Source organism: Nelumbo nucifera, chromosome 3 (genome assembly GCF_055504915.1).
Source record: "Nelumbo nucifera cultivar China Antique chromosome 3, China Antique-T2T, whole genome shotgun sequence".
In the NCBI taxonomy this organism is placed as follows: domain Eukaryota; kingdom Viridiplantae; phylum Streptophyta; class Magnoliopsida; order Proteales; family Nelumbonaceae; genus Nelumbo; species Nelumbo nucifera.
The window spans coordinates 60,965,873-60,988,319 of record NC_142651.1 but is presented as its reverse complement, the minus strand read 5'-3'; the positions used below and the strand labels follow the sequence as shown (position 1 = coordinate 60,988,319).

The window sequence follows — 22,447 nt, the reverse complement described above, 5'->3', positions numbered from 1 at the left end:
TCTCCCCAAATCAAACTAGTTCAATCAAGGACCTCTCTCTCTACTACTTTTGACTTTTTTCTCTTAAAGAGAGAGAGGGAGAGAAGGGAAGAGGGAGATCGTGAGAAAAGAGTAAAATGAATGATGAGGAAGAGATCCAGGGTTAAGATCATGGAGAAGAGAAGTGATCTCATCTAGGGTTTATAGAGATGAAGAAAAGGAAAGAGGGTTGAGACAATATCTCAACCGGAGAGGATTTTTCCAGCTCGGACATGGTCTTCATGATTTCTTCTTTGTTGTCGTCGATCTCTCCGATGGATCCATCTGCTATGGTTGCTATAAGAGCTGTTGTTGTTCTTCTATCCTACACAAATAGACAAAGAGAAGAGAGGTCGAAGGAGGGTGTCTTGTTTTAGAAAGAGAAGAAGGAGAAAAGGAAGAAACTAGAGAGAAAGAGAGAGAGAGAGGTTGGAGGAGGAAGGGGGTGCCAAACATGCTGGTCGAGAGGAATGGGATGAGGGTAATATTGGGTTGTAAAAAAATTTAAATGTTACATAGTGTCACGTGTATATGGGTTTTGATGGAATATTGACGAATATTAACAGTAAGGGTAGAGCTAATCAATTGTTAGAAACAATAGTCAAATAATAAGAATAAATTTAATCAATTAGCTAAACCATAAGATTAGTTTAAGAAATTTGCCCCATTTTTTAAATGGATGCGGAAGATAGTGTTTGGGAAGTAAGTAATTTTGATTCCGTTTCTACAGTCTACGGTTTTTCCATTTGAATGTTTGAAACCGTGAAACGTCCAGGTATTATTAATGTAACCATGCCCTTACGATACGTTGGTCTTGCTTTATATTTACCATTTTACCATAAGAGTCTTCCTTCTCTCTCTCTCTCTCTCTCATGGCTGGTCCATACAACTCTCTGAGAGCTTCTGCTTCTTCGTCTAACCAGAACTTTACTTCGAGGATTCTCTTTCTCCTTACAGTTCTACCGCTAACACTTGCAGCCTTCGCTTTCATTCTTCAATGGAGAGGTGGTCTCAACGATCCAACAACGCGTTGGTCCCCAGATAACCACCAATTCCCTGGTATGGGGAGTTCTCCTCCTACAAATCTTGCCCACTCTTTGTCTTCGACGTCGTCGTCCGATTGCGCCGAACTTCTGGGTCGCAGCGCCTCCCCATCATTTCCTTATTATCGTGATTGGAAGTTTAATTTCGGAGCTGATCTGAAACCGAAGGTGAGATTATGACTGGGTTTTGATTTGATTTCGTTGATACATTTTTTTGGATGTTGTTATGTTTCTTTGAGGTTTTGTTTTTTTTTTCTTTTTTTTTTTTGTAGAATTGATATTTGTTGGGGTAAGACTGGAATTGAGGATCTGGGTCCTTTTGGGAATTGAGTTTATCGATCATGGCAATTTTGAACAATGGCGGTGGAAACTCGAAATTAAGTAATTCGTTGTTTTCTTGAGGTATTTTTACTGGGTCAATCTGTTTTGGGGTGGAGGCGGATTCCTGTAGGTGGATTTGGAGATCTGAGCTTTGCATGGACGTTCTTGGTGATGTGCAGTAACGGTGGAAAGTAACCTGGAGAAATTTGTTTAAACTCGGAATCTTTTTATGTTGTAGGCCATTTTGTCTTCATTGGAGCGTATTAAAGATTCTCTGTTCTGTTCTGTTTATCATGTGATCACTTGATCATAGGAATTCATGTTTCTAATGGTAAAATTATGGTTGGATCAATGTCAGGTTTCGAGGCATATAATGTTGTCTTGGGTTTGGTTCCTTACTGTTATTTTCCCTTTTAAATCACATGTTGGTCATGCAGTGCATAGTCCATTCAGATTCATTGGTCAGATGTGCTGATTTCAGAATAATACATATACATCGTTTTGGTGGTTTATTTTAGTTTTCTATTCAAACATTGATCACAGAATGGATATCCGCTTTTAATGCTTGGAAATGCTGATTCATAGTATACGTCCTCATGGTTATGTATATAATACATAATATTAAAATTAATGGTGTTCTTCCTTTTTTTTCCATATCTTTTTTGTTCATCTGTTTGTGTTAAGTAAAATTCTTTTCCAGTTTTGTCCCCCCCCCCCCCTTTCTCATTTTTTAAGCAACATGAATTGGATCTGTAATGTACTTTACTATTTTTGATATGTGCGTGTGTTTAAATATTTGGGTCTTCTTATGATGAACTTCTTTGTGTTATTGCTGCAAGTATGCAGATATGTATTACAACGAGCACTTCAGCTGGCCTAGGGCAGATTCTACCATGGATCTTTTATCATAAGGTTATTGGGGTTACAACATTCTTCTTGTTCGTGGAAGGAAAGGCTGCATCTCCTAATGTATCTTCAGTGCTGGAATCCATTCCTGTGAGTAGTATGCCTCTAGCCCCTCCTCCCCCTCTCTTAAAAAAAAAGCAGAGAGAAGGGGGTCGAGGAATTGTTTTCTGGTCAAGATTTAACATTTTTGCTTATATGTTCTATGTTTCTCACATAGGGAGTAAAAGTAGTATTCAGAACAAGAGAGCTAGAAGAACAACAGGCTAAAAGGTTGGTTTATTCTGCACTTGATGCTTGGATCTTACCTTTGTATATATGGAAGTTAAACACTAATGGTCTGTTTGGTTTGCAGGAATAGGGGTCTGGAATCGGAATCAAAATGGCCTATTCCAATTCCAACTTTTTGGTTGGGTGGAATCGGAATCCGATTCCATTCCTGGTGGAATGGCATAGCCCCATATTCCAAGGGTTTTGATTCCGATTCCAATTCTGGCTGCGAACCAAATGGACCCTAAGTATTTTTTTAGTTCTTTACATGGAATTAATTTTTTTTCCCCTTAAGCAGCAGGATGACTTCAATTGGAAGAGAAAATAATAACTTTTTTGTTTGGTAATAGATTATAGGAGAAATCACTAGATTGTGGGTCATGAAGGTGGACATAGATATGCATATATCATTCCTCTTCATAGAGACATTCTGTAGAAAGATTATTGATCCAAATGGTATCGGCAAGTGGCTTAACGATATGCCCCTGCAGGGGTCGTATCGGGGTCTGACCTGGTTCAGGGGGTAGACCAGCCTTAAACCGACCCCCTGAACCAGTTTCAAAGAAAAAAACAGGAGAGTGAGCTTTGATACAGGCTGACATGCCCCTACCGGCATATCAGCCTGTATCAATATTTTAAACCTTGGGTATTGGTAAAAGTAGAACAAGTAATGCTGATAAAAAAAAGAAGTGGAACAAGTAATAGAATAAGAAAAAAATACTGATATAGAATTTAGATAAAGCTACTAGTAAAGAAAGCAACTGCTGGATCTACTTGTTGGAGGCTAAGGAGGGATGAGACATACTTATGCATTAAATGTGGAATTATTTCCATCCCTGACCATTCTTAGACCAATTTGTGAGATTTTTATCCAATAATCCACACAGCATTTCATTTTTGTATCTCCTATAAGACGTGGAAAAGGTACCATTTTGGTTGTGTTTGTTCAATAATAGAGTTGGTTTAATCATTAATAGTGTTTCATGCAAAAATATACATAGAACGGTTTCCATTTCTGGCCATTCTTAGCCCCACTGATGAGATTTTTATGTATCCATTCCCCCTATTTTGAATCTTTTCATCTCTCAAACACATAGAGGTTGCTTAGCCTGGTTTGATCAGTAATAATTTGTGGTGGTGGTGGTTTTACAAAGTACCAATAACAGAGCTGGTTTGATCAGTAACAAAGAAGTGGGAAAATGACAGAATTATGCATTTGATGCAGAATGATTAAGATTTCCATTCCTATCTACTCTTAGCTTGATTTATGATATTTTATCTTTTCTCCCTTTGCATTTGTTTATCACCCAGAAAACATAGAGGTTACTGCTGTGGTGATGGGTTAACCAATACTGGAGTTGGTGATCAATGATAGTATCCTATCTTCATTTTTTTTTTTTCAGAAAGGTAATATATTAAAATAATATAGAATAACAGTACAACCCACCTGGCAATAGAATTAATACAATTGCGCAATGTACCCATAAAGCAACTGTACCCGACATCAGCCTGTTCCAAGCAACAAAGGGACTCAAATACAAGTATACAACTCAGAACAGAATATCAACCAATAGGAGAGGATGAAAGGATATATCTTTAAATTCTTTAATTATGGATGAAAGGACATATCTTGTATTTTGTATGTATTTGTACTATACATATTTGTATTGTTACCCTTTCCAAACTCAGCCTTAATCACGGTAGAGAACACAGATATCACATGTAACAAAATAAACAAGTGGGGGGACAGTTTTTTTTTTTTTTTTTGATTGGTGTGGGAGATCATGATATGCATTAGATTTGGAGTAATTTTCATTCCTGTCTATTCTTAGATCTATTATGAGCTTCAATCTATCCATCCTTCCTATTTTGGGTTTATGCATTTCCCAAGAAGAACATGGAGAGGCTACTGCTGTGGTGGTTTAACCAATAATTGAGGTTCAAACGAGGATTTTCATTGCTCAAATCCACTTTTTCTTATAATTTCTTTTCCTTCTGCAGTTCTTTTCTTGGTTGTATTACATTATATTTGTTGTGATAGACACATTTCAATTTCAACAAATAGCTGTACCATCTATTTGATAAAAGAAATCTGTCCACACATGTTCTTTAATCATTGTAGAGAATGCAGATTTCACATGTAAGGAAATAAACAAGTGAGGGGACAGTTTTTTTTTTAATTTGTGTGGGAGGACATAATTATGCATTAGATTTGGAGTGGTTTTCATTTCTGGCTTTTCTTATATCTATTGATGGGCTTCAATCTATCCATCCTCCCTATTTTGGGTTTATGCATCTCCCAAGAAGAGCATAGAGAGACTACTGCTGTGGTGGTGGTTTAACCAATAGTTAGAGTTCATATGAGGATTTTCATTGCTCAAATCCTCTTTTGCTTATAGTTTCTTTTCCTTCTGCAGTTGTTTTCTTGGTTGTATTACATTATATTTGTTGTGATAGACACATTCTTCAACACGTAGCTGTACCATCTATTTGATAAAAACAGTTTTCTGCACTTTTTAGCTATTTGATACCACAAACTCTTCCCTATGTACTGAGGGCACTTGAGTTTTGCCTCTTACATTTTCTTTTTTGGTTCTTTAGTCGGATCTGGAACGAGACTTGGCTGTCAAGCTTCTTTTACAAACCCTGCAATTATGAACTCTTTGTGAAGCAGTCGCTCAATATGGAGATGGCTATTGTCATGGCAAGGGTATGACTTAGCTTAATTCATCTCTCTGGTTTATTACTTTTAATGAGCACTTACCTTGTTATGATGATGATAAATGGATTAAGTCTTCTTATTTACTCAATCTTAGGAATATGGAATGGATTGGATTATCCATCTTGACACCGACGAGTTAATACATCCGGCAGGTGCTCGTGAGTACTCATTGAGACAATTGCTCTTGGATGTGCCTGGGAATGTAGATATGGTTATCTTTCCAAACTATGTAAGTCAAACCATTCTTATTTGCACACTATCATTTTATCTGCTAAATGATAAAATTAATTCAGTATTATTAACTGGTAAAGGAAGGTTGATTGTTTCAGTTGTCTCTTCACTGCCTTAATCATTTATGTCTTTAATTTAAATCCATAAATATGGTTCTAATTTTAAATATGATATACATTATTACTGTTGCAGGAGAGTAGTGTTGAACGTGACGATATAAAGGATCCTTTCAGTGAGGTAGAAGTTCCTGATTGCTGTCCCTTTTCCATGCTCTTTTAGTTGAATCATTTCACATAATATATATTGTTTATTTATTTCTGCCGTATACATGGACAACCAACATATAGTTAAATACATGCACTATGGTGACTAATATATGAACAACTAGAACCTTTAGGCAGCATTTGCAACCAACTTGTTATCATAGATATGAGGCTGTTTTGGTTTTATAATCACTTGAATGGGGCAGACAAGTTTCTTTGCTACAGATGGTGTTGCTCAAATATGAAATAGAAAATGTGGATTCTGCTGTATTTGGATATTTCATTTAGGGTTTGTCCAAAGTTTCATCATTATGTTTGTTTCCATGCATCATTTAAGCATTTTGGAGTGTGTACTTTTCTACTTTAAAGATATCAATTTTCCTTGAGATTGTCATGATTGTGGAGTCCTCATCATTATGTATATGTTGCTTTTGTATGGAGTGGATTATGACAGGATGGAAGTACACTTTGATTATGTCTATTGAGCTATTTAGTAATTTTAATATTCTGCACATTTAGGCAACAAGGTGGAGAGTTAAAGGTGAGTTTGGTAGAGCCATAACGCCATACATGAGAAATAGGTATTTATCTATTTATTTGTTGTAATCTACAATGTGGATACAAGTGGTATCATTACTTAATTCCTCTGCCATATTTAATGATATTTTTAATTTTCTTATTATGGTAAGCTGAAAAATTAAAACATACAAAGACTGGATGACCAATTAAGAAAAAAGTATACTATTTATGTGATACCTATATTACTATATTAAGGGAAGGGACCTTCCTACTTTTTAGGTGGGTGAGGACATACATTTGCCAGTTTTTTTTTCCTCATTACCCTTCTTCAGAAAAGTCCAAAACATCAAAATGAGGGCATATTATTGGGAAACAAGCACCCACTTCTCTCTTTTCAATTTAGCTCCTTACACCATATCTCTCACTCTCACCCCCACTCTCTGTCTCACATGCAGTGCAGTATTGCATGCGCCTCCCTGTCTTAGAAATGTCCATTCAATAAAATAAATTGTAGAAGTGTACATGCCACATATGGTGTAGATACCAGTATCATATTGTTTCAGCACACATATGCATAGGTATTTGGGCATCAGCTAAGAAACTTGATTTCTTTTGGTTGGTAAAATTTACTTTATGGATTAATAAGAAAGAATATGGGTATTGTACAATGGTAGTTGCCAAGTAGCACTACCTTACTCATTTGATCCCTTTACTTTGTATGATACTAGAGAGTTCTATTTTAATTACCCCCAATACAATCATTCCCTATTTACCCCTTGTTTGGCCAATACATCAGCCAAACTATTGGCTGATCTTTGTCTTTTTTTTTTTTTTTTAAATTGTGCTCTAGCTCACTTGTCAGCTGCCTCACTTCCCTTAAGATATATCTACATTTCCAAGGGCTTTGCCAGTTATTTCTTTCCAACCCACAACAACATGGGAGTCACTTTCCACCATAATATCCTTATGCTTAATGGTTTTCCTTCGTTTCAAACCCTTGCATATCATCTTCACTTAACCCCAAATGCTATGTATGGTACCTTATCATGTGCTCAAGAAAATTTCAAAAGAAGCATCTCCCTCAAATGACTTTCAGGTTGTAGGAGGGGGTGTTGATAAAGTCTTTTTGATATACTGTTGATAAAAAAATTTTCGATCAGTAAAAATCTTTCATTAATAACAGAGAGATTAAGGTACAATAGTTAAAGATTGCATAGGAAATTGCAATCTCCAGCAATTAGTTACAATGCTGCCCAATACAATGAAGATCTATTTGCCCCTTGTTTTGCTAGGGTATCCGCCATCCCATTTGCATCCCTTTTAACCAAATCAAACTGAGAGTTGAACTTCCTTGCAAGTGTGCCAATTTCTCTGAAAATAAACCTGAGGTTCCAAGGTGCTGATGTGATGTTTTTGGCCCAAGAGATGACCAATAGAGAGTCTCCTTCAATTTCTAAGTTTGTTGTTCCTATCTGCTCAGCCATCTTTAGATCTTGAAGTAGGGCTAGAGATTCAGCCTGTATTGAGTCACCATAACCTATTGGTCCAGAGTAGAGTGCCACCACCACACCTAGATAATTTCTAAACACACCCCTATGCCTGCCCTTCCAGGGTTTCCAAGAGAACTCCCATCAAAATTCAGTTTTAGTTTGTTCCGTGCTGGTGGCTTCCACTCCATGCTTACAAGAACTTTGGGTACATCTGTTTGTGCTATTTCAGCCCAATTCCTTAGTATCTCATTCGTGGAGTAGTTTCTGAATATCTCCATGGTCTTCACCCAATGTGCAGTTCTGATTTTTATGGCTTCAATAACTTCCTCCATTGTTTTGCTTTTTCCTAAAAAGATTCTTAGGTTTCTTTCCTCCCAAATAGTCCATACTGTAGCTGCTCTCACTGCCTTCCATATACATTTTCCCCTTTTCTTCCGTTGACATAGGAAAGAGGGGCTGAATAGACTTACCACATCCTGTGGGGGAGCCCATCTGCATCCAAAGAGAGAACAAACAACATTCCAAATACCAGAAGCAAAAGAGCAGGATAATAGTAAGTGGGTTAGAGTTTCACCACATCCCAAACAAAGGACACACACATGAGGAGAGAGGCAATTGTTTGGCCTCCTTTTCTGTAGCACATCACAAATGTTTACCTTCCCTAGGAACACTTCCCAACAGAAAGCTTGTACTTTTGGAGGGATTGGTTTAGTCCAAATTTCTCTCACTAGGAAGTTCACCCCCATAGGGTTAATATGAGTGAGCAAACCAAAGAAAGATGCACAGGAAAATAAATCATCAGAAGTTGGGGACCACACTCTACAATCAGCTATAGACTAGTCCAAGTAGACCCTCTCAAGTGTTGAAATCAACAGCACTAGAGACTCACACTCATTTTCCTTCAACCCTCTTCTAAAGCCAAAATCCCAAGAGATCCCTGATTCTGAAAGCACACCAAACCTAGCAACAGGCTTGTTTTTATAGTTTGATAAAGAGTAGAGGTCTAGGAAATTGAACATAAGAAGCACATCCCCAACACAAAGGTCTTCCCAAAATAAAACTTTGTTGCCATAACCAACATCAAACCTGATAAATTGAAGAAAAGTTGGATATACCTCAAAGATTGCCTTCCAGGGAGAGGATGGAGCTACATTGGGGGCTAATTTTGCATCCCAGCCGTTATCTGCATCACCATGTAAGCTTTTAATGACCCTGTGCCACAACCTTTCTTCCTCACAAGGGAATCTCCATAGCCATTTCCCTAGGAGGGCCTTGTTTCTCTTTATTAGGTTCCCTATACCTAATCCACCCTGCTCCTTAGGGTAACAAACTTGCTCCCATTTCACTAAATGATCTTTCTTTTCTTCACCTGGCTCCCACAAAAGTCCCTCATAATCTTCTCCAATTTCCTAGCTATTTTCACCGGGATCTTAAAGGTGGAAAGGAAACAAGTAGGAAGGTTTGCAAGGATTGATTTTATCAAGGTGATTCTTCTCCCCAAGGAAATATAATTTCTCTTCCACATTGCCAACTTCTTCATGAACCTCTCTACCACAGGTTTCCAGAAGCTTTCAGCTTTCGGATTCCCACCCAAGGGCATTCCTAAGCATTCCAGAGGCCAATTTTTCACTTCACAACCTAGCAGATTTGCCATGGCTTGGATATCCCCCCCCCCCCCTTCAATACTGTTGATAAAAAAATTGATCAGGTTTTATAGAGAAGTTTTTGACTTGCAACAGTTTTTGTTTTCATTGTTTCCAACAGGTCTCCATGTTCAAGAAGAACTATGACCATCTTCTAAAGGATACGTACTTTGGCATGTACAAAGAAGCAACTCGTGGAAATCCAAACTATTTTTTGACTTATGGAAATGGGAAATCAGCTGCTCGGATTCAAGATCACTTACGACCTAATGGAGCCCACAGATGGCACAACTATATGAAGACTCCAAAGTATGTTAATTCTATCTTATATTTGCATGAACATGTATCTATCTCCTTTATATTTATGATGTTATCCTTGGGATTATTCAGTATCATATGTTATATCATCTTAGTTATGTAGTTTTACATTTGTTTTGTTATTTATATATTATATAATTCCCCTTAGCTATGTAGCTTTACATTCATTTTTCTATTTCCTCAAGATATACATTTCTATTCTCTCCTTTTCATGAGTAATGAAGTTTATGTTAGAGGGATGAAGATTTTATAATTATGAAGGAACAAGTGATTGCTAAGAGGGATAATCAAATCACCGAAAGAAAACAAGCAACAACAGTTAAAAGGCAAAGAGTCCCTATTAAATATTATTCCTCTCATTCCAATGTCCAAACATTAACAAGACATTCCCTAGAAAATGAGATATTTTTTAACAAGTCCCTAGATAATGAGTTATTCAATGCAGCACTTGATCTTTCAAATATTAATTTATTTCCACATTCCTTTCCTTCAAGGCTTTTTCCTGGGTTGAATTTGTTAGTTATCCCTTCCTCATCTTTCTTTGAGTAAAAAGATCTCTCTCTTTCTCTAATCAATAGCAAAAATTCTTCCTCGGTTGAATTTGTTGCATATGCAAGAGATATGGCAATTGGATTCGTTGATCAGAAAATGCCTTGGCTTAAGCTAGCTACAAGGGGTAAATGGGTATCAGCTTTTTTGGGGAATTCTGGAACTTGAACTACAATCTGGAAAGAATGAGCTAGGTGGCAGTTCCAGCCTAAAATGGAGTGCTTTGTAAGCTTGTACATTAATCATTCGTTATTCTTTCCAATGAATTAGTTGACCATCAAAAATATTGGTTGCATATGCAAAAGGCTTCCGTTATAACATATATATGCCAATATGACTGCAAACTTGTCTGTCTGGAAACATTTAACTCCCCACTACTCTTCTAGCGATAGTCATGAAGTTAGTGGATCTTGGACCCAAACAAATGAAGGGCTTAATCTGGCACTTAAAGGGCATCCCTCCATGAGATGATAGCTTATTCTCTATGAGCCCCTAAAAATATCTATCATCAATCTTATTACAATCTTTAGTGTTCCCCCGAGTAATGAGTCTTTGAAATTTCCATGATGGAGACTGTTAGCTTTAGGCTTTAAATTAAGGATAAGACCCAGCCCTCTCAGAAACTCTTGATCACACTAGTCCAGTATATTTAAGAATGAACAATCTTTTCTCTCAGTTGCCTGGATCTTGCATTTGTGAAATAGTGCAAATGACTGAATCTGTTGATACTCCTTTGGAAGTCTCTTAGTGTCTCAATAATCTCTTGGTGCCTTAATATATAAATACAAAATTAGCGAGTGATGGTGTAGTACTTTTATTTTATGTTGGTGACATGTGTAATATAATTAATTTTTTATTTGGTAGTGAGATAAAATTGGATGAAGCTGCTGTCCTGCATTACACATACACCAAATTTTCTGACTTGACCTCTAGACGTGATCGGTGTGGATGTAAACCTACAAAGGAGGATGTCAAGAGATGCTTTATGTTGGAATTTGACAGAGCTGTAAGTTTTAATTCCTGCATCCAATTCTTTTTTTAGTCCTCATTTAGTATATGATTTTTTCATTGGTTGAACAAATAATAAGGTAATATGTTATTTATTCCTAAGCTTCATCATTGTTATATGGGTTGCTGAGATAATAATACCTTTCAACAAAAGATTTTGATAGTGAATGAAAATTTTTATTAAAATGAAATCAAGAATATAGGTGAAGGTATAAGAGATCACTGAGGAGAGTACAAGACACTACAACAATTATCATCCTGTACTAAAGGAACTGCATAAGAACCATTCACCAATAAACATTCCAAACCCCCAATATAAGAACAATCCAGTGTTCCAACAGGAAAAGTAGATGCCCCCACCCTTTTGAACCAGCAAAAGAAGCAAAAGGCATACATCATCCCTTAAACTACACCTTAGCATTCCCTGCTTCCAAAAAAACACCTTATAACACATTAGTTTAGTACATTTCTTAGAAAGGATGAGGTGAATATGTACAAGAGTGTGCCAAACACCCTGTATAGGTTATAGTGCTACCCACCCCAAAACATAAGTTATAAGTTTCTTAAATTTCAAGTTTCAAACTTTGCCCTAGGAAAGTTACCCCCCAACACACAAAATAAATAAATAAATAAAATACAATTGTTTCATGTTCATTTCCTGTCTTGCCAAAACATTAGGCATACTGTTGCCTGATTTTAGTTTCCTTTTAAAGGTTACTCCCAGTTCCCTTCCCAGACCTTTTACCTCCCTTATTGCAGTCCATGAATCAAAGGCTCTATTCTATTCTGCATGAACCAGCCCATCACAACTTTACAATCTCTCTCTACCTCTATGTTCTTGTGACTTAAAGATTCCTAATCTTAGTTCATGTAGCATAGCCAACATTGTCTGCCCTTATGGAGTCTCTATATTCAATAGGACCCAAAAACAAGGCTAGTAAGTTCCCATTGTAATCTCTAAATGTACCTTGAATTCCTGAAATTGCTTGATTGCTCCAACTACTTCCATCAAAGTTTAATTTGATTATATTAGCTGGAGGAAGCCAAACTCTATTGTTGATTGTTCTTGCAGATGAAGATTGTGCTACCACATAATAATTCTGTATAATGTCACCAGTAGAGAATGGGTAGAATGGGCTACTCTCACAGTTATGCTCTCAATAAGTGCTTCTTTTGCTTTACTTTATTTGCTAAATATTCTGGTGTTCCTTTTTTCCCATATCATCCATAAAATAACTGCCTTCGTGCATCTCCACAATATCTTTTCCCTCTTCTTCTGTGGTGAAAAAGAGTAATAAAATTCTGCACCACCTTAACTCAGTACCTCCCAAAAACAATACTTCCATAAGTTTCTTAATTTAAGCCACATTTGTAGAATTAGAATTTTTAATTCTCTCTCTCTCTCTCTCTCTCTCTCTCTCTCCCTCTCGCTTCTAATTCCATATTTTTTTCTGTATATTCTTCACCTTCTAATTCCATACCCAGTCATTTTTCCCACTTGAACTTCTCTTTCAATCATTTTCTCAATATCTATCTTTTTATCTACTTGAACCACTTTGTCTAATGGAATACCATCATTGAATTCTTCCTGATCCGGTTCTTTCTCATCTTCCAACTTTGAGCTATTATCAATGTTCTTCAATGAATCGATTAATTCGATTTCAACTGACATTTAACTTCTTGGATATAGAGTTCATAATTTCCATGGTCTGTGGATATAAAAGTCAGTAATCATATCTGAGACTTGATTTGAGCCAACATCCCATTAATAGAAGTCTAGACTCAGAAAGCATACCTTCTGTGGCTTTTCTCATATTGTACACAATTTATTTACTGAAGCAATTATTATTTAAGAGTATATAGATATAAGAAATTGGTTTGTATCAATATAAAAAATTGGTTCTTACAATGATTTGAACTAGAGTAGCAGTGATTTGGACTTTTAAGGGAAGAAAGAAATGCTAGAATCTTCCAACAGGAGAGAAGCAAGCAACAAATTATGGACTGTGTAGTGACCAGGGTTATACATTGGCTATTAACCTTGGATTTGTTTCAACAGTTTTCCTTTGATGATAACTGGAGGAACTGGTATTCAATGGCTTCTAGTTCATTACAGAAGGATAAGATACACGTTAATTGGGCACCTACCATTGGAGGCTTTTTGAAACTAAGTTTTGATGGGAGCAGTCAAGGCAATCCGGGCCCTTCTGGAATTGGAAATGGAGAGGCCATTAGAGATGAGGAAGGTTATGTAGTAGCACTTTACTCAGGACCTGGGTAGTGGAGACTCTTTAAGGGCTGAACTGTATGCAGTCCTACAATGTATTCAGATTGCAAAATAATTGAGCTTGGAGGATCTAGTGGTTGAAGGGGACTCCAAGGTGGTGGTGAGCTGGCTAAAAGATTCAATGATATGGTGCTACAAATGGTTGACACAACACATGAATCTGGTTATACAATGGCTGAGGAGGGAGGCCAATGCATTGGCTGATTCTTTAGCTAAACAAGGGGTAATTAGGGAACAGTTGTACTGGGCTCAATTGTAATTTTTTATTTGAAAAAAAATTCTAATTTTTGTGCTGTTCTTTCTTTTAGAGTGAGGGGGATGCTTATAACCAATGTTTTAAGACTCAGACCAGACACAAAACTGGAATGTGTGCTGGGTCACAGGTCAAACGGTTTGACCGTGAGTCAAAAAAATACAAAAACTAAACTTTGTAATTTATAATTCAATTATAAGTGGCAGCTGAATGTTAAAGCACTGCTTTCAACATAAATGACCAGGGTTCAAGTCTTGGTACTTTGTTTTATTGAAAATATATATGTATTTATACAATAAAGTGAATGATAGCTTAATGGTTGGTCCCTTATAGGTGTAAGTTTGAGGTCTTAGGTTCAAGTTTTCCTATTTGCATTTTTGAGGTTTATAGGTGTAAGTTTGAGGTTTATATGTATTTATACACTTATTTGCACTTATAGGTGTAAGTTTGAGTCGTGGAAACTGGTTGGATCGTTGAAACTCAGCCAGTTTCAACGGTTCCACTGGGTTTTGACTGGCTCTTCCATTTTTTCAAAATATGAAAACCGGAATGCCTTCTGGTTACCGGGTTGAATGGTCCAGTCTGAGTCTTAAAACATTGCTTGTAATAATAGTTGCTTATTTTTATTGATGTCAATGAAATTTAATGAATTTGTCAAAAAAAAGTAGTTCTTACAATCCCATTGGTTGTTCAAGAAACATTTCTATCTGCACAATTTTGTTTATTTTGAATTATATGTTGTCTACCAATTATTGGCCTTATTAAAGAAATACCTGGCATTGCAGGCATTCATAATTGCCTCAACTGCAACAGAGGAGGAAATGCTCCACTGGTAATATCCAACTTGTATATGCTTTTTCCCTTGTTTGCCATTCTGTTTCCAATTTTAAGCCATTCTATGGTCTTTTTGAACAAGAACCATTCTTTTTCAATTCCTAATTCATTTTAAGCAGATAGGAACCCCAACAAATGAACTTTGTAATTGGGACGGCAGTATGTCTTCAGAAAACTAAGTTATACACAAGGATGAAAACCTACTGTTGGGAAAATGCACTGAAATTAGTCTCTGCTTCTCTTATTTTGGATTTGTTTTTTTTGTTTTGATTTTCTGAATATTCTTTCTATTAGGTACCGTGAGCACATTGTATGGACCGATAAAACACTTAACACGAAACTTATGAGGAAAGGCATATTGACCCGCATATATGCTCCTATGGTAAGCTTGGTTATTGAAACATTTCAAGTGGAAAGTTAATACCAATTGATATCACTGCTTGCTCTTAACTTGGACATAATTAAGCTCCCTCACTTCCATTTTATTTGATTTATGCTACTTTTTCTCTTCTTAATTTTGCATATCCATGGATCCATGCATGTTTCTGTGGTAGTTTGTCCAGGATTCCTGATTCTTCGTTGTTGCACTTGCTTATATATAGGCTATTGTTCAAGGTTTGAGGGAATCTGGTATCTTCAGCTCTGTTATTGCCTCTGCTCAAACAACTCTCTCAAAGGATAAGTTTTTATCTTCCATCGAGAGCAGTAACTCTTCCAGAGTCATGGAGTCTGTTGCAATTTCATCAAGAAAGATTAGTGGTGGAAGAGAATCTCAGGCAACTGGTCGGAAGGTCTTGGAGACAATAGATACTGCACATACAGCAGCAGTTCCACCATTGTCTCCCCCAGAAATGGATGATTTTCACAAGGAAACGTGATGGATCTGCTGAGTATTGTTTCTTGTCTTTCTATATGACAGGCCTGAAAATTATATATTTCATGTATATCTCATTCCCTGTGAAGGCAAGAATCAGGAGAGTTAGCAGTCGAGATCTTCCCGATCATTACCCAAGCGCTGATGTACATTTCAGGTGTAGTCCAGAGAGAGACAGAGTGAGACATACAGGCTTATTTTCATGTTATTTTTTGGGCATTTTTGTTGCCCACTGGAGGTTGCAATCACAGGACTAGACCTGTCTATTGTTATGTATAAAAGTTGAAAATGGTTTTGTTGTACTTTCAATTACTCGGAGACTGGCGGTTTTCCAGTAATATACTGTCGTTTATTGTTTTGAACTAGAAGAAATAGACCTGGCAGAATCTCCTCATTGTTGACTTCAAGCTAATTGTAGTGCCCCAAGTTGTTAAATTAGGGAAAATTTTTCGCTTTAGATATACAATTTTTTTCTCTCAAACAAGAAATACTGTTGTTTTTGTGTTGATATTACCCAGGTTCAAAGATATTCTGGAATTGCTTTCTAGTCTCTGTTTAGGAAAGAGTGCAAATACAAATATGTACGGTGTAAAGACAAAAGCTGAATTTTCATGAACCTTGCATATTTATATTTGCACTCTTCTCAAATGGAGCCCTGGTCTTTTTACTTTTTTAGCATTTCTTGTTTGAGAGTTCATACATGGGATGGTTCACCAAAACGGTTTTGTTTCTGGATAAAGGACATCCCGACACAATTTCAAAGAGGTATTTAAACAATGAAGAGGCAAAGGTTGATAATCAAAAAAAAAAAAAAAACTGCCTTTCAGGGTTGTTTGGAAAGCCATCCTTCTTGGTCAATGAAAGATAGACTTGTCAAAGCTCGCAACTCCGATCTGCTGAGCTTCTTTTCCCATGCCACCCTGTTAGAAGTAATTGACCCTGGCCCTCTGCAATTAGCCTCTGCGTATGTAAACCTGTCTCTGAAATTATAGCACAAGAGGATGTTATTTGAAGTAGCTAACCAGTGTTCTGATAAAAATAGCAGAATCTTAAGCAGTGAGATCTGAGATGAGAGCTTACTCTTGGCCCTTGTAGTTCCAGGCATCCCATCCTTCTGGAACCACAATTCCAGACATTGCCGTATTGTGAAATATGACTCTGGAATAAGGTCCATAGGCTCTTCCAAGATAGACTAGACCAGTCCCACTCAAAGCACACATGTTGAACACAAAACCAGTTGGTTCATCTGCTGAGAATCTACCTTGTGCTGTTACAAAACCTGGTAAGTCATTGCTGTACCTCAGGTTGCCGGCACTGACGTTGAGATAACATTTCTATGTAAAGAAAATAAACATAGAAAGAACCATCAATTGACAGTCGGTGTTGATAAACTTGAAGCAGAACATATCTAGATCTAGAATATGATAGTATGGCCATGGGATCTTCTGTAAGTTCTTTGAAGCTGCTCTAAAAAGAAATAAAGAAAAAAAAACTTGGTCCACAAATGGTTTGAAAAAAACATGTTATTTTTCAAGACAAGCACATAAAAATGTTAAAAAGTGAAAAAGAAATGCTTCCTAGAATTTCTAGTTTTTCAAAGACATTATTTCTAGTGGTTTTGATTGTGTTTCATTTCATAAAGCATATAATAGTGACTCTAATTTCAATGAATATTAATTCACTAGTTTTATTTTTTATTTTTTGTTTAATATATATTTGTACATTGGACCCATATGAGAGCTTGAAAGCACTGGTAAGAGGGTCTATAGGAGGGTTGCAAATTGGTCTAGGTTGGTCCAAACTGAACCTGAAAAAGTCGAAAGGTCGGGTTGAAGTTCAGGTTATGATTAGACTTGTTCATGGGTTGGGCTCGGGTTTGACTTTTACTAAAATTTGAATGAACCTGATTCAAAGTCCAAACCTGATACAGTGTTAAATTAGGCCCAAAGCCCAGCCCGTAATAGGTCTAATTGGAATTAGAGTCAGGTTGAAAAGTACAATCCCAACTTAACTTTAGATTGGGTTAAGGTTGAGGCCTTGGCCAACCCGAATCTTATTTTATCTTTTTTTTTTTTAATTTATTACTAAACAAGAAAAACAAACTCATTAGTGTTAGAAACATCCCTAGATGATTTGCTTCAATTCATAGTATCACATTCTTTTCTACCTCATAAATTGTCTGGCCATTGCCGAAGATGAAATCAACTGCGCCTTCAATATAGCATTCTTTGAAGTAGTGTCGGCCTTGGACATCCCACAATGTATCTTGCAGTCCAATGAAACCACACCGATAAAAAGCCGATTTATCCCCAATTATTTCAGCTGCAACTGCCTGCCTTCGATTGCGGTCGTCCGAATTGGCCGATATTACGGGACGGTTATATCCATTCTATAAAAAAAATGCCAAAGACAAATTCATCCCAGTGAGTGGTGAGTCAATCAATCGTGTTCAGATCTCAGATCTCTTACCCACAAGAACCCTACCCACAAAACATTATATCTGTACATCGAAAAAAACATGTCCCTGTAGACGGACAAGGAGATGTGACTGGATCTGTCAATTGATCTGAAACTGAACCGACCAAATTGATTCTAGTCCGGATCATCTGCCAACAAAATACGTCCCAATACCCTCCCAACATGATCTGCTACCCCACATCTGATACATGGTGGGTCTCAAGTCACATAGTGAGATATGCAGTGTGAGATCATATTGGGAGGGTATTGGAACGTGTCTTGTTGGCAGGTGATCCCAACTCGAACATAAATGGGCCAACCATCCATAGAGGTTCTGGGGCATAGGGGCGATCATGGTTCTATGATTTGTGTCCCGATTACTAACGGACAGTAAGTATATAAGATAATTTTGGTTTACTATTTTTACATTTTTCTTAATGTTATACTATCATAAATGAAGCTCTAAGCATAACCCACATAAGGTATGATTAATAGCTATCTATCTTAAAGAACCAATTAATAATCAATTCGGAACTGATCAAACTGATTCACCTTGTCCCAACCAGACCCAACCGTTTGACACTCCTAGATATGGCTTAATAAAAATTTAAAATCCTTACAAGAAGAAGCTAAGAAAGAAAGAAGATAAAATTATTTCACCTGGAAGGTAATATCTTTTGCAACAAGATTTTCAGCCCATGAAGTGAAAGTAGCACTAGTATTTGTCATGTGATGAGCTTGCCAAAAGATCCTAGTGCTTCGACTGCTAGCTCCTTGAAGGAGTATGCAGGGCTTATCCTCAGGGACAAGTATTTTCTCTCTATCACACACAAAGAAGCTTGATTGTAAGCTAGAAATAAAACCAATGTTGAGTGTAATCTGCATTGGCTACTAGTAGCCATAAAAAAGAGAGAAGATCATAATAATTAAGAGAAAAAAAAACAATTACACATAGGTCCCTGAGTTGACAAAGATACGAATCCATTGATCATTGCCAGAAGGTATGGAATCAATGGCATCTTGAATCTTGACGAAATTCCCACTGCCTGAGGTATCCACAGTGATTGTATAAGCAACTTTGGATGGGTCTGCAGCATTTATCTTACAGTCTGAAGCTCTACTTGAACCAGAAAGTATGAGAATTGTTGCAGAGATGAATAGGAACAAGAACAACTGATGGGTAGACGCCATTTCTGGAGAAGCAGTGGATCGATCCTTAGGAGGCTCTGTAGGATGAAGCTGCACAAGTGTTTCTGTTAACGGAGCTCAGACACTCTTTAAAGAATAAGGTTGGTACGAGATAAAATAGGAAACACTTCAATGTTATAATAAATGTCTTACTTGGTTATGGAAGGTTGAGATACTGTGAGCTAGACAAGAATTAAGGAGGAACCACTCAATTGCATTACAGGCTGTGGAAGTCTATCAATGGCAAGTGAAGTATTTCCAATAGGAAATATTGTATTGACACAATCAATGTGGTTTGGCTGGCTGGATTTCTTGAATTACAATGAGCTGTGTCACAGTTCTCTTGTAAGTTGTAACTGATCGATCAATAATCTATGCTACTTTAATCCCAGTGTGTTGTGTGTGTTGTCTGTGTGTGTATATGTAATATGAAATGGTACAAGAAAGTTCATCAACTACTCTACAGAATGGGACTGCTGTAAATAATTACAAACTGATGGTCGCCATAGGGTCTATCACCACTTTACATGTCCATGCTCTTGATGATAAGAAATCAAACAATGTCACTACATAATTGCGTAAATTACTGGAATGCCCCCTAAAGTTAAATAATTGCAATTATCTCCCCTGAACTTTCTACACAGTTACAAGTAGACCTTCGCCTTTAGAATCCTCTAACAAGAGGCATAAAATGTTCAAAATACCCATGTAATTATTATTGAGGCTGTTTTATACAAAAAAAAAATACAAACTTTATAAACAGCAACAAAAAAAATGGAGAATTTAAAATTGCAGTTTCACCTCTGAGCGATTGATATCAAGGGGAAATTAAATTTGGAAAATAAATCAAATTCAGAAAAGAGTTTAGAAGGATTTGGGCTATTGATTTATATGAAGAGAAAATTTGGAAAATAAACTGGTTAAAAGCAATTGCATTGGTCTTTTAGATATTTTTATGCCTCTTTTTAGAGGATTCTAACAAAGGTGCATGTCTAATTGCAACTATGTCAGAAAATTCAAGGTAGATGATTACAATTGTCAAACTTTAGAGGAAGTTTCAACAATAAACCAGAAACTTCAGGTGAGGTTTCAACAATTTACCCTACATAATTTACCATGGTCCAAGGTCTACTTCAGCATCGCCATAGGGTTCTATCATCACCACTGTACACCTTAGGTCCAAGTTCTTGATGATCATGAATCAAACAATGTCAATACATAATTAACCATGGTCCAAGCTCTTGAGATTATAGATGAACTGACGGAATCATAGAGTACTCCAGGGCTACAACTAGAAAAAGGGTTGGATTGAATTTAAGTATCAAACTACTCAAGGAGTCTGGAAAGGGTTTTGTTTCCAATCACAGGAGCAGGTGAAGGTGATGTGTCATAAAGAACTACCCTTGTTTGAGATGAAGTCAAACTGGGTTTGCATCACATGCAGGTGATGCAAGGAGTGTTTAAGATGAAGGTGTCATTCTGAGCTCAGATTTCCTACCCACAAGCTCTTCCCATATCATTACCCACAAGACACTATAGGTGCACACTGAAGGTGTCATTGTGGAATTCGGATCTCTTATCCACAAACTCTTCCCACATCTCTATCCACAAACTTTTCCTATACAATTAGGACCTATATGTTTTTGGGATTTTGAGAGGAGGGAGAAATTGATTAATGGGATTTTGGTTTTCATTGATCAAGATATCCATGTTCTTTTTTCAGATTTAGGTGAGGTTTATGAAAAATTTATTTTTCTTAGGCACATCACTTTATCCTCCTAGGTGGATAAATAACTTTCCCACCTGGGAGGAAAGTTGTCAATACTTGGATGGGACAAAATTATCCCTTTTAATAATAGTTTTTTATTACTAAAATAGTTATTATCTTATTTACTTGGGAAATAAAAAAAAAACATGGTTAAATGCGTTTACCCAAATAAATAATTTCCAGAAAAAACAAACAGGACCTTAAAGGTATCATTGTGGAGCTCGGATCTCCTACTGCTGTAATTGGGAACAGTAGTGGTGGGCAGGGATGTCTTGTGGGTAGGAGATTCGGAGTGTAATAACACCTTGGGCCCATTAAAGTATTTTACAACTGTATGGCCTATAAGAAAAAGATTTGTATGCTTAATTAACATTTTTAAGTACCAAATCTATAGTTTTACCAAAAAAAGTACCAAATTTATAGAGAAAAGAGCTGGGAAAAAAAAGAAAAAAATTTATTTTAGGACTACAACTTTTGAACTTCACAGGATATAAAAAAGGTCGCAATTGTTGCATAGCATTCAAATTTGAACTTCACAAAAGTTGTTAAGGCTCGTTTGTTTTTAGTTCAAATCTGAATTGGATGCAAAATTGACACTCAATTTAATTTTTCATCCATTTATTTACAACTATAATTTGCACTTTTATTTTATACAAAATGTGGACTTTATGCTTCATTTGCACTGATTGACAGCATAAATTTTTTGCATCTAAAATACTGATTCAAAATTTGCACCACCTTCCTCCCACCATGACTCTCTCTCATATAAAATAGGGCCACATGGTCACATCATTTATTTTTTTCTTATCTTACTCCTCACAAAAAGATAACCTTCCTTTCATTTTGTCTTCATTCTCTTTCACAAAATAGGATTACATTGGTATGTTTCCTTGCAGTGAAAATTTCATCAAATGTATTTAATAGATATATAATACAATTAATATTATATATTAATTGTATATAATATTGCATTTCTATATATTTTCTATCGCCTATGTTATATGCTCCATATATAATACAATAATACATATATTTAATATAATTAATACATATTGTGTGTATTGGTCTCGAGAAGGTCTATTATCGTATCAGACAATCTTAGACTTATCCTCTATTCTCTTAACCATCCTTACCTCTTCATCTCTTCCCCTACTTTGTTGAGTTCAGATCTACTACCAACAAAATGCTGCTAATATATCCCAACTGGCAATTATAATCATACATTGGAAATATCATCCCATAAATGACAAGAGATGTTCTAAATGTACAGCTTCAGGATCTACTATCCACTATTTGTTCCCACATCTATACCCACAGAATACCGTAGCCACTATTTATTTCCATATCTATCTATACCCATAGAACATTGTTGCCGTGTTTGGGAACATCTCCCTGTAAATTAAAAGGGAGATATTCCCAATGTGCAGCTGTTATGTCCCATCGGTAGGGATGTGAGAACAAATAATGGGTAGCAGATCCGAGCCCAAT

At 36.5% G+C, this 22,447-nt stretch overlaps 2 protein-coding genes across 2 annotated transcripts; one reads left to right on the top strand and one right to left on the bottom strand.

Moving 5' to 3' along the window:
* The first annotated feature begins 826 nt into the window (after window positions 1-826).
* Window positions 827-15,976, top strand: LOC104602205 (glycosyltransferase-like At2g41451). The gene is made up of 11 exons (XM_010265815.3): window positions 827-1,229; window positions 2,229-2,378; window positions 2,506-2,558; window positions 5,157-5,265; window positions 5,372-5,506; window positions 5,701-5,745; window positions 9,545-9,732; window positions 11,155-11,296; window positions 14,624-14,670; window positions 14,967-15,054; window positions 15,275-15,976. Exons 1-11 carry the CDS (start codon window positions 891-893, stop codon window positions 15,548-15,550), a joined length of 1,572 nt encoding a protein of 523 aa, XP_010264117.1. The 5' UTR covers window positions 827-890; the 3' UTR covers window positions 15,551-15,976.
* Window positions 15,977-16,369: 393 nt separating this feature from the next.
* Window positions 16,370-19,194, bottom strand: LOC104602237 (putative pectinesterase 55). Its single transcript, XM_010265851.1, has 5 exons — window positions 18,953-19,194; window positions 18,664-18,823; window positions 17,714-17,935; window positions 16,627-16,880; window positions 16,370-16,526 (listed from the first exon to the last, which is right to left on the bottom strand). The coding sequence occupies exons 1-5, from the start codon at window positions 19,192-19,194 to the stop codon at window positions 16,370-16,372; spliced, it is 1,035 nt and encodes a 344-aa protein (XP_010264153.1).
* Window positions 19,195-22,447: the final 3,253 nt, after the last annotated feature.

Excerpts from the sequence above, each read along its gene's own strand:
- LOC104602205 (XM_010265815.3), top strand. The coding sequence starts at position 891 with ATGGCTGGTCCATACAACTCTCTGAGAGCTTCTGCTTCTTCGTCTAAC. Across the intron at positions 5,746-9,544 it reads TAAAGGATCCTTTCAGTGAG|GTCTCCATGTTCAAGAAGAA; the intron begins GTAGAAGTTCCT and ends TGTTTCCAACAG. Across the intron at positions 11,297-14,623 it reads TGTTGGAATTTGACAGAGCT|GCATTCATAATTGCCTCAAC; the intron begins GTAAGTTTTAAT and ends CTGGCATTGCAG.
- LOC104602237 (XM_010265851.1), bottom strand. The coding sequence starts at position 19,194 with ATGGCGTCTACCCATCAGTTGTTCTTGTTCCTATTCATCTCTGCAACA. Across the intron at positions 18,824-18,952 it reads GTCAACTCAGGGACCTATGT|AGAGAAAATACTTGTCCCTG; the intron begins GTAATTGTTTTT and ends TGTGTGTGATAG. Across the intron at positions 16,881-17,713 it reads ATGGCCAGACAATTTATGAG|AAATGTTATCTCAACGTCAG; the intron begins GTAGAAAAGAAT and ends TTCTTTACATAG.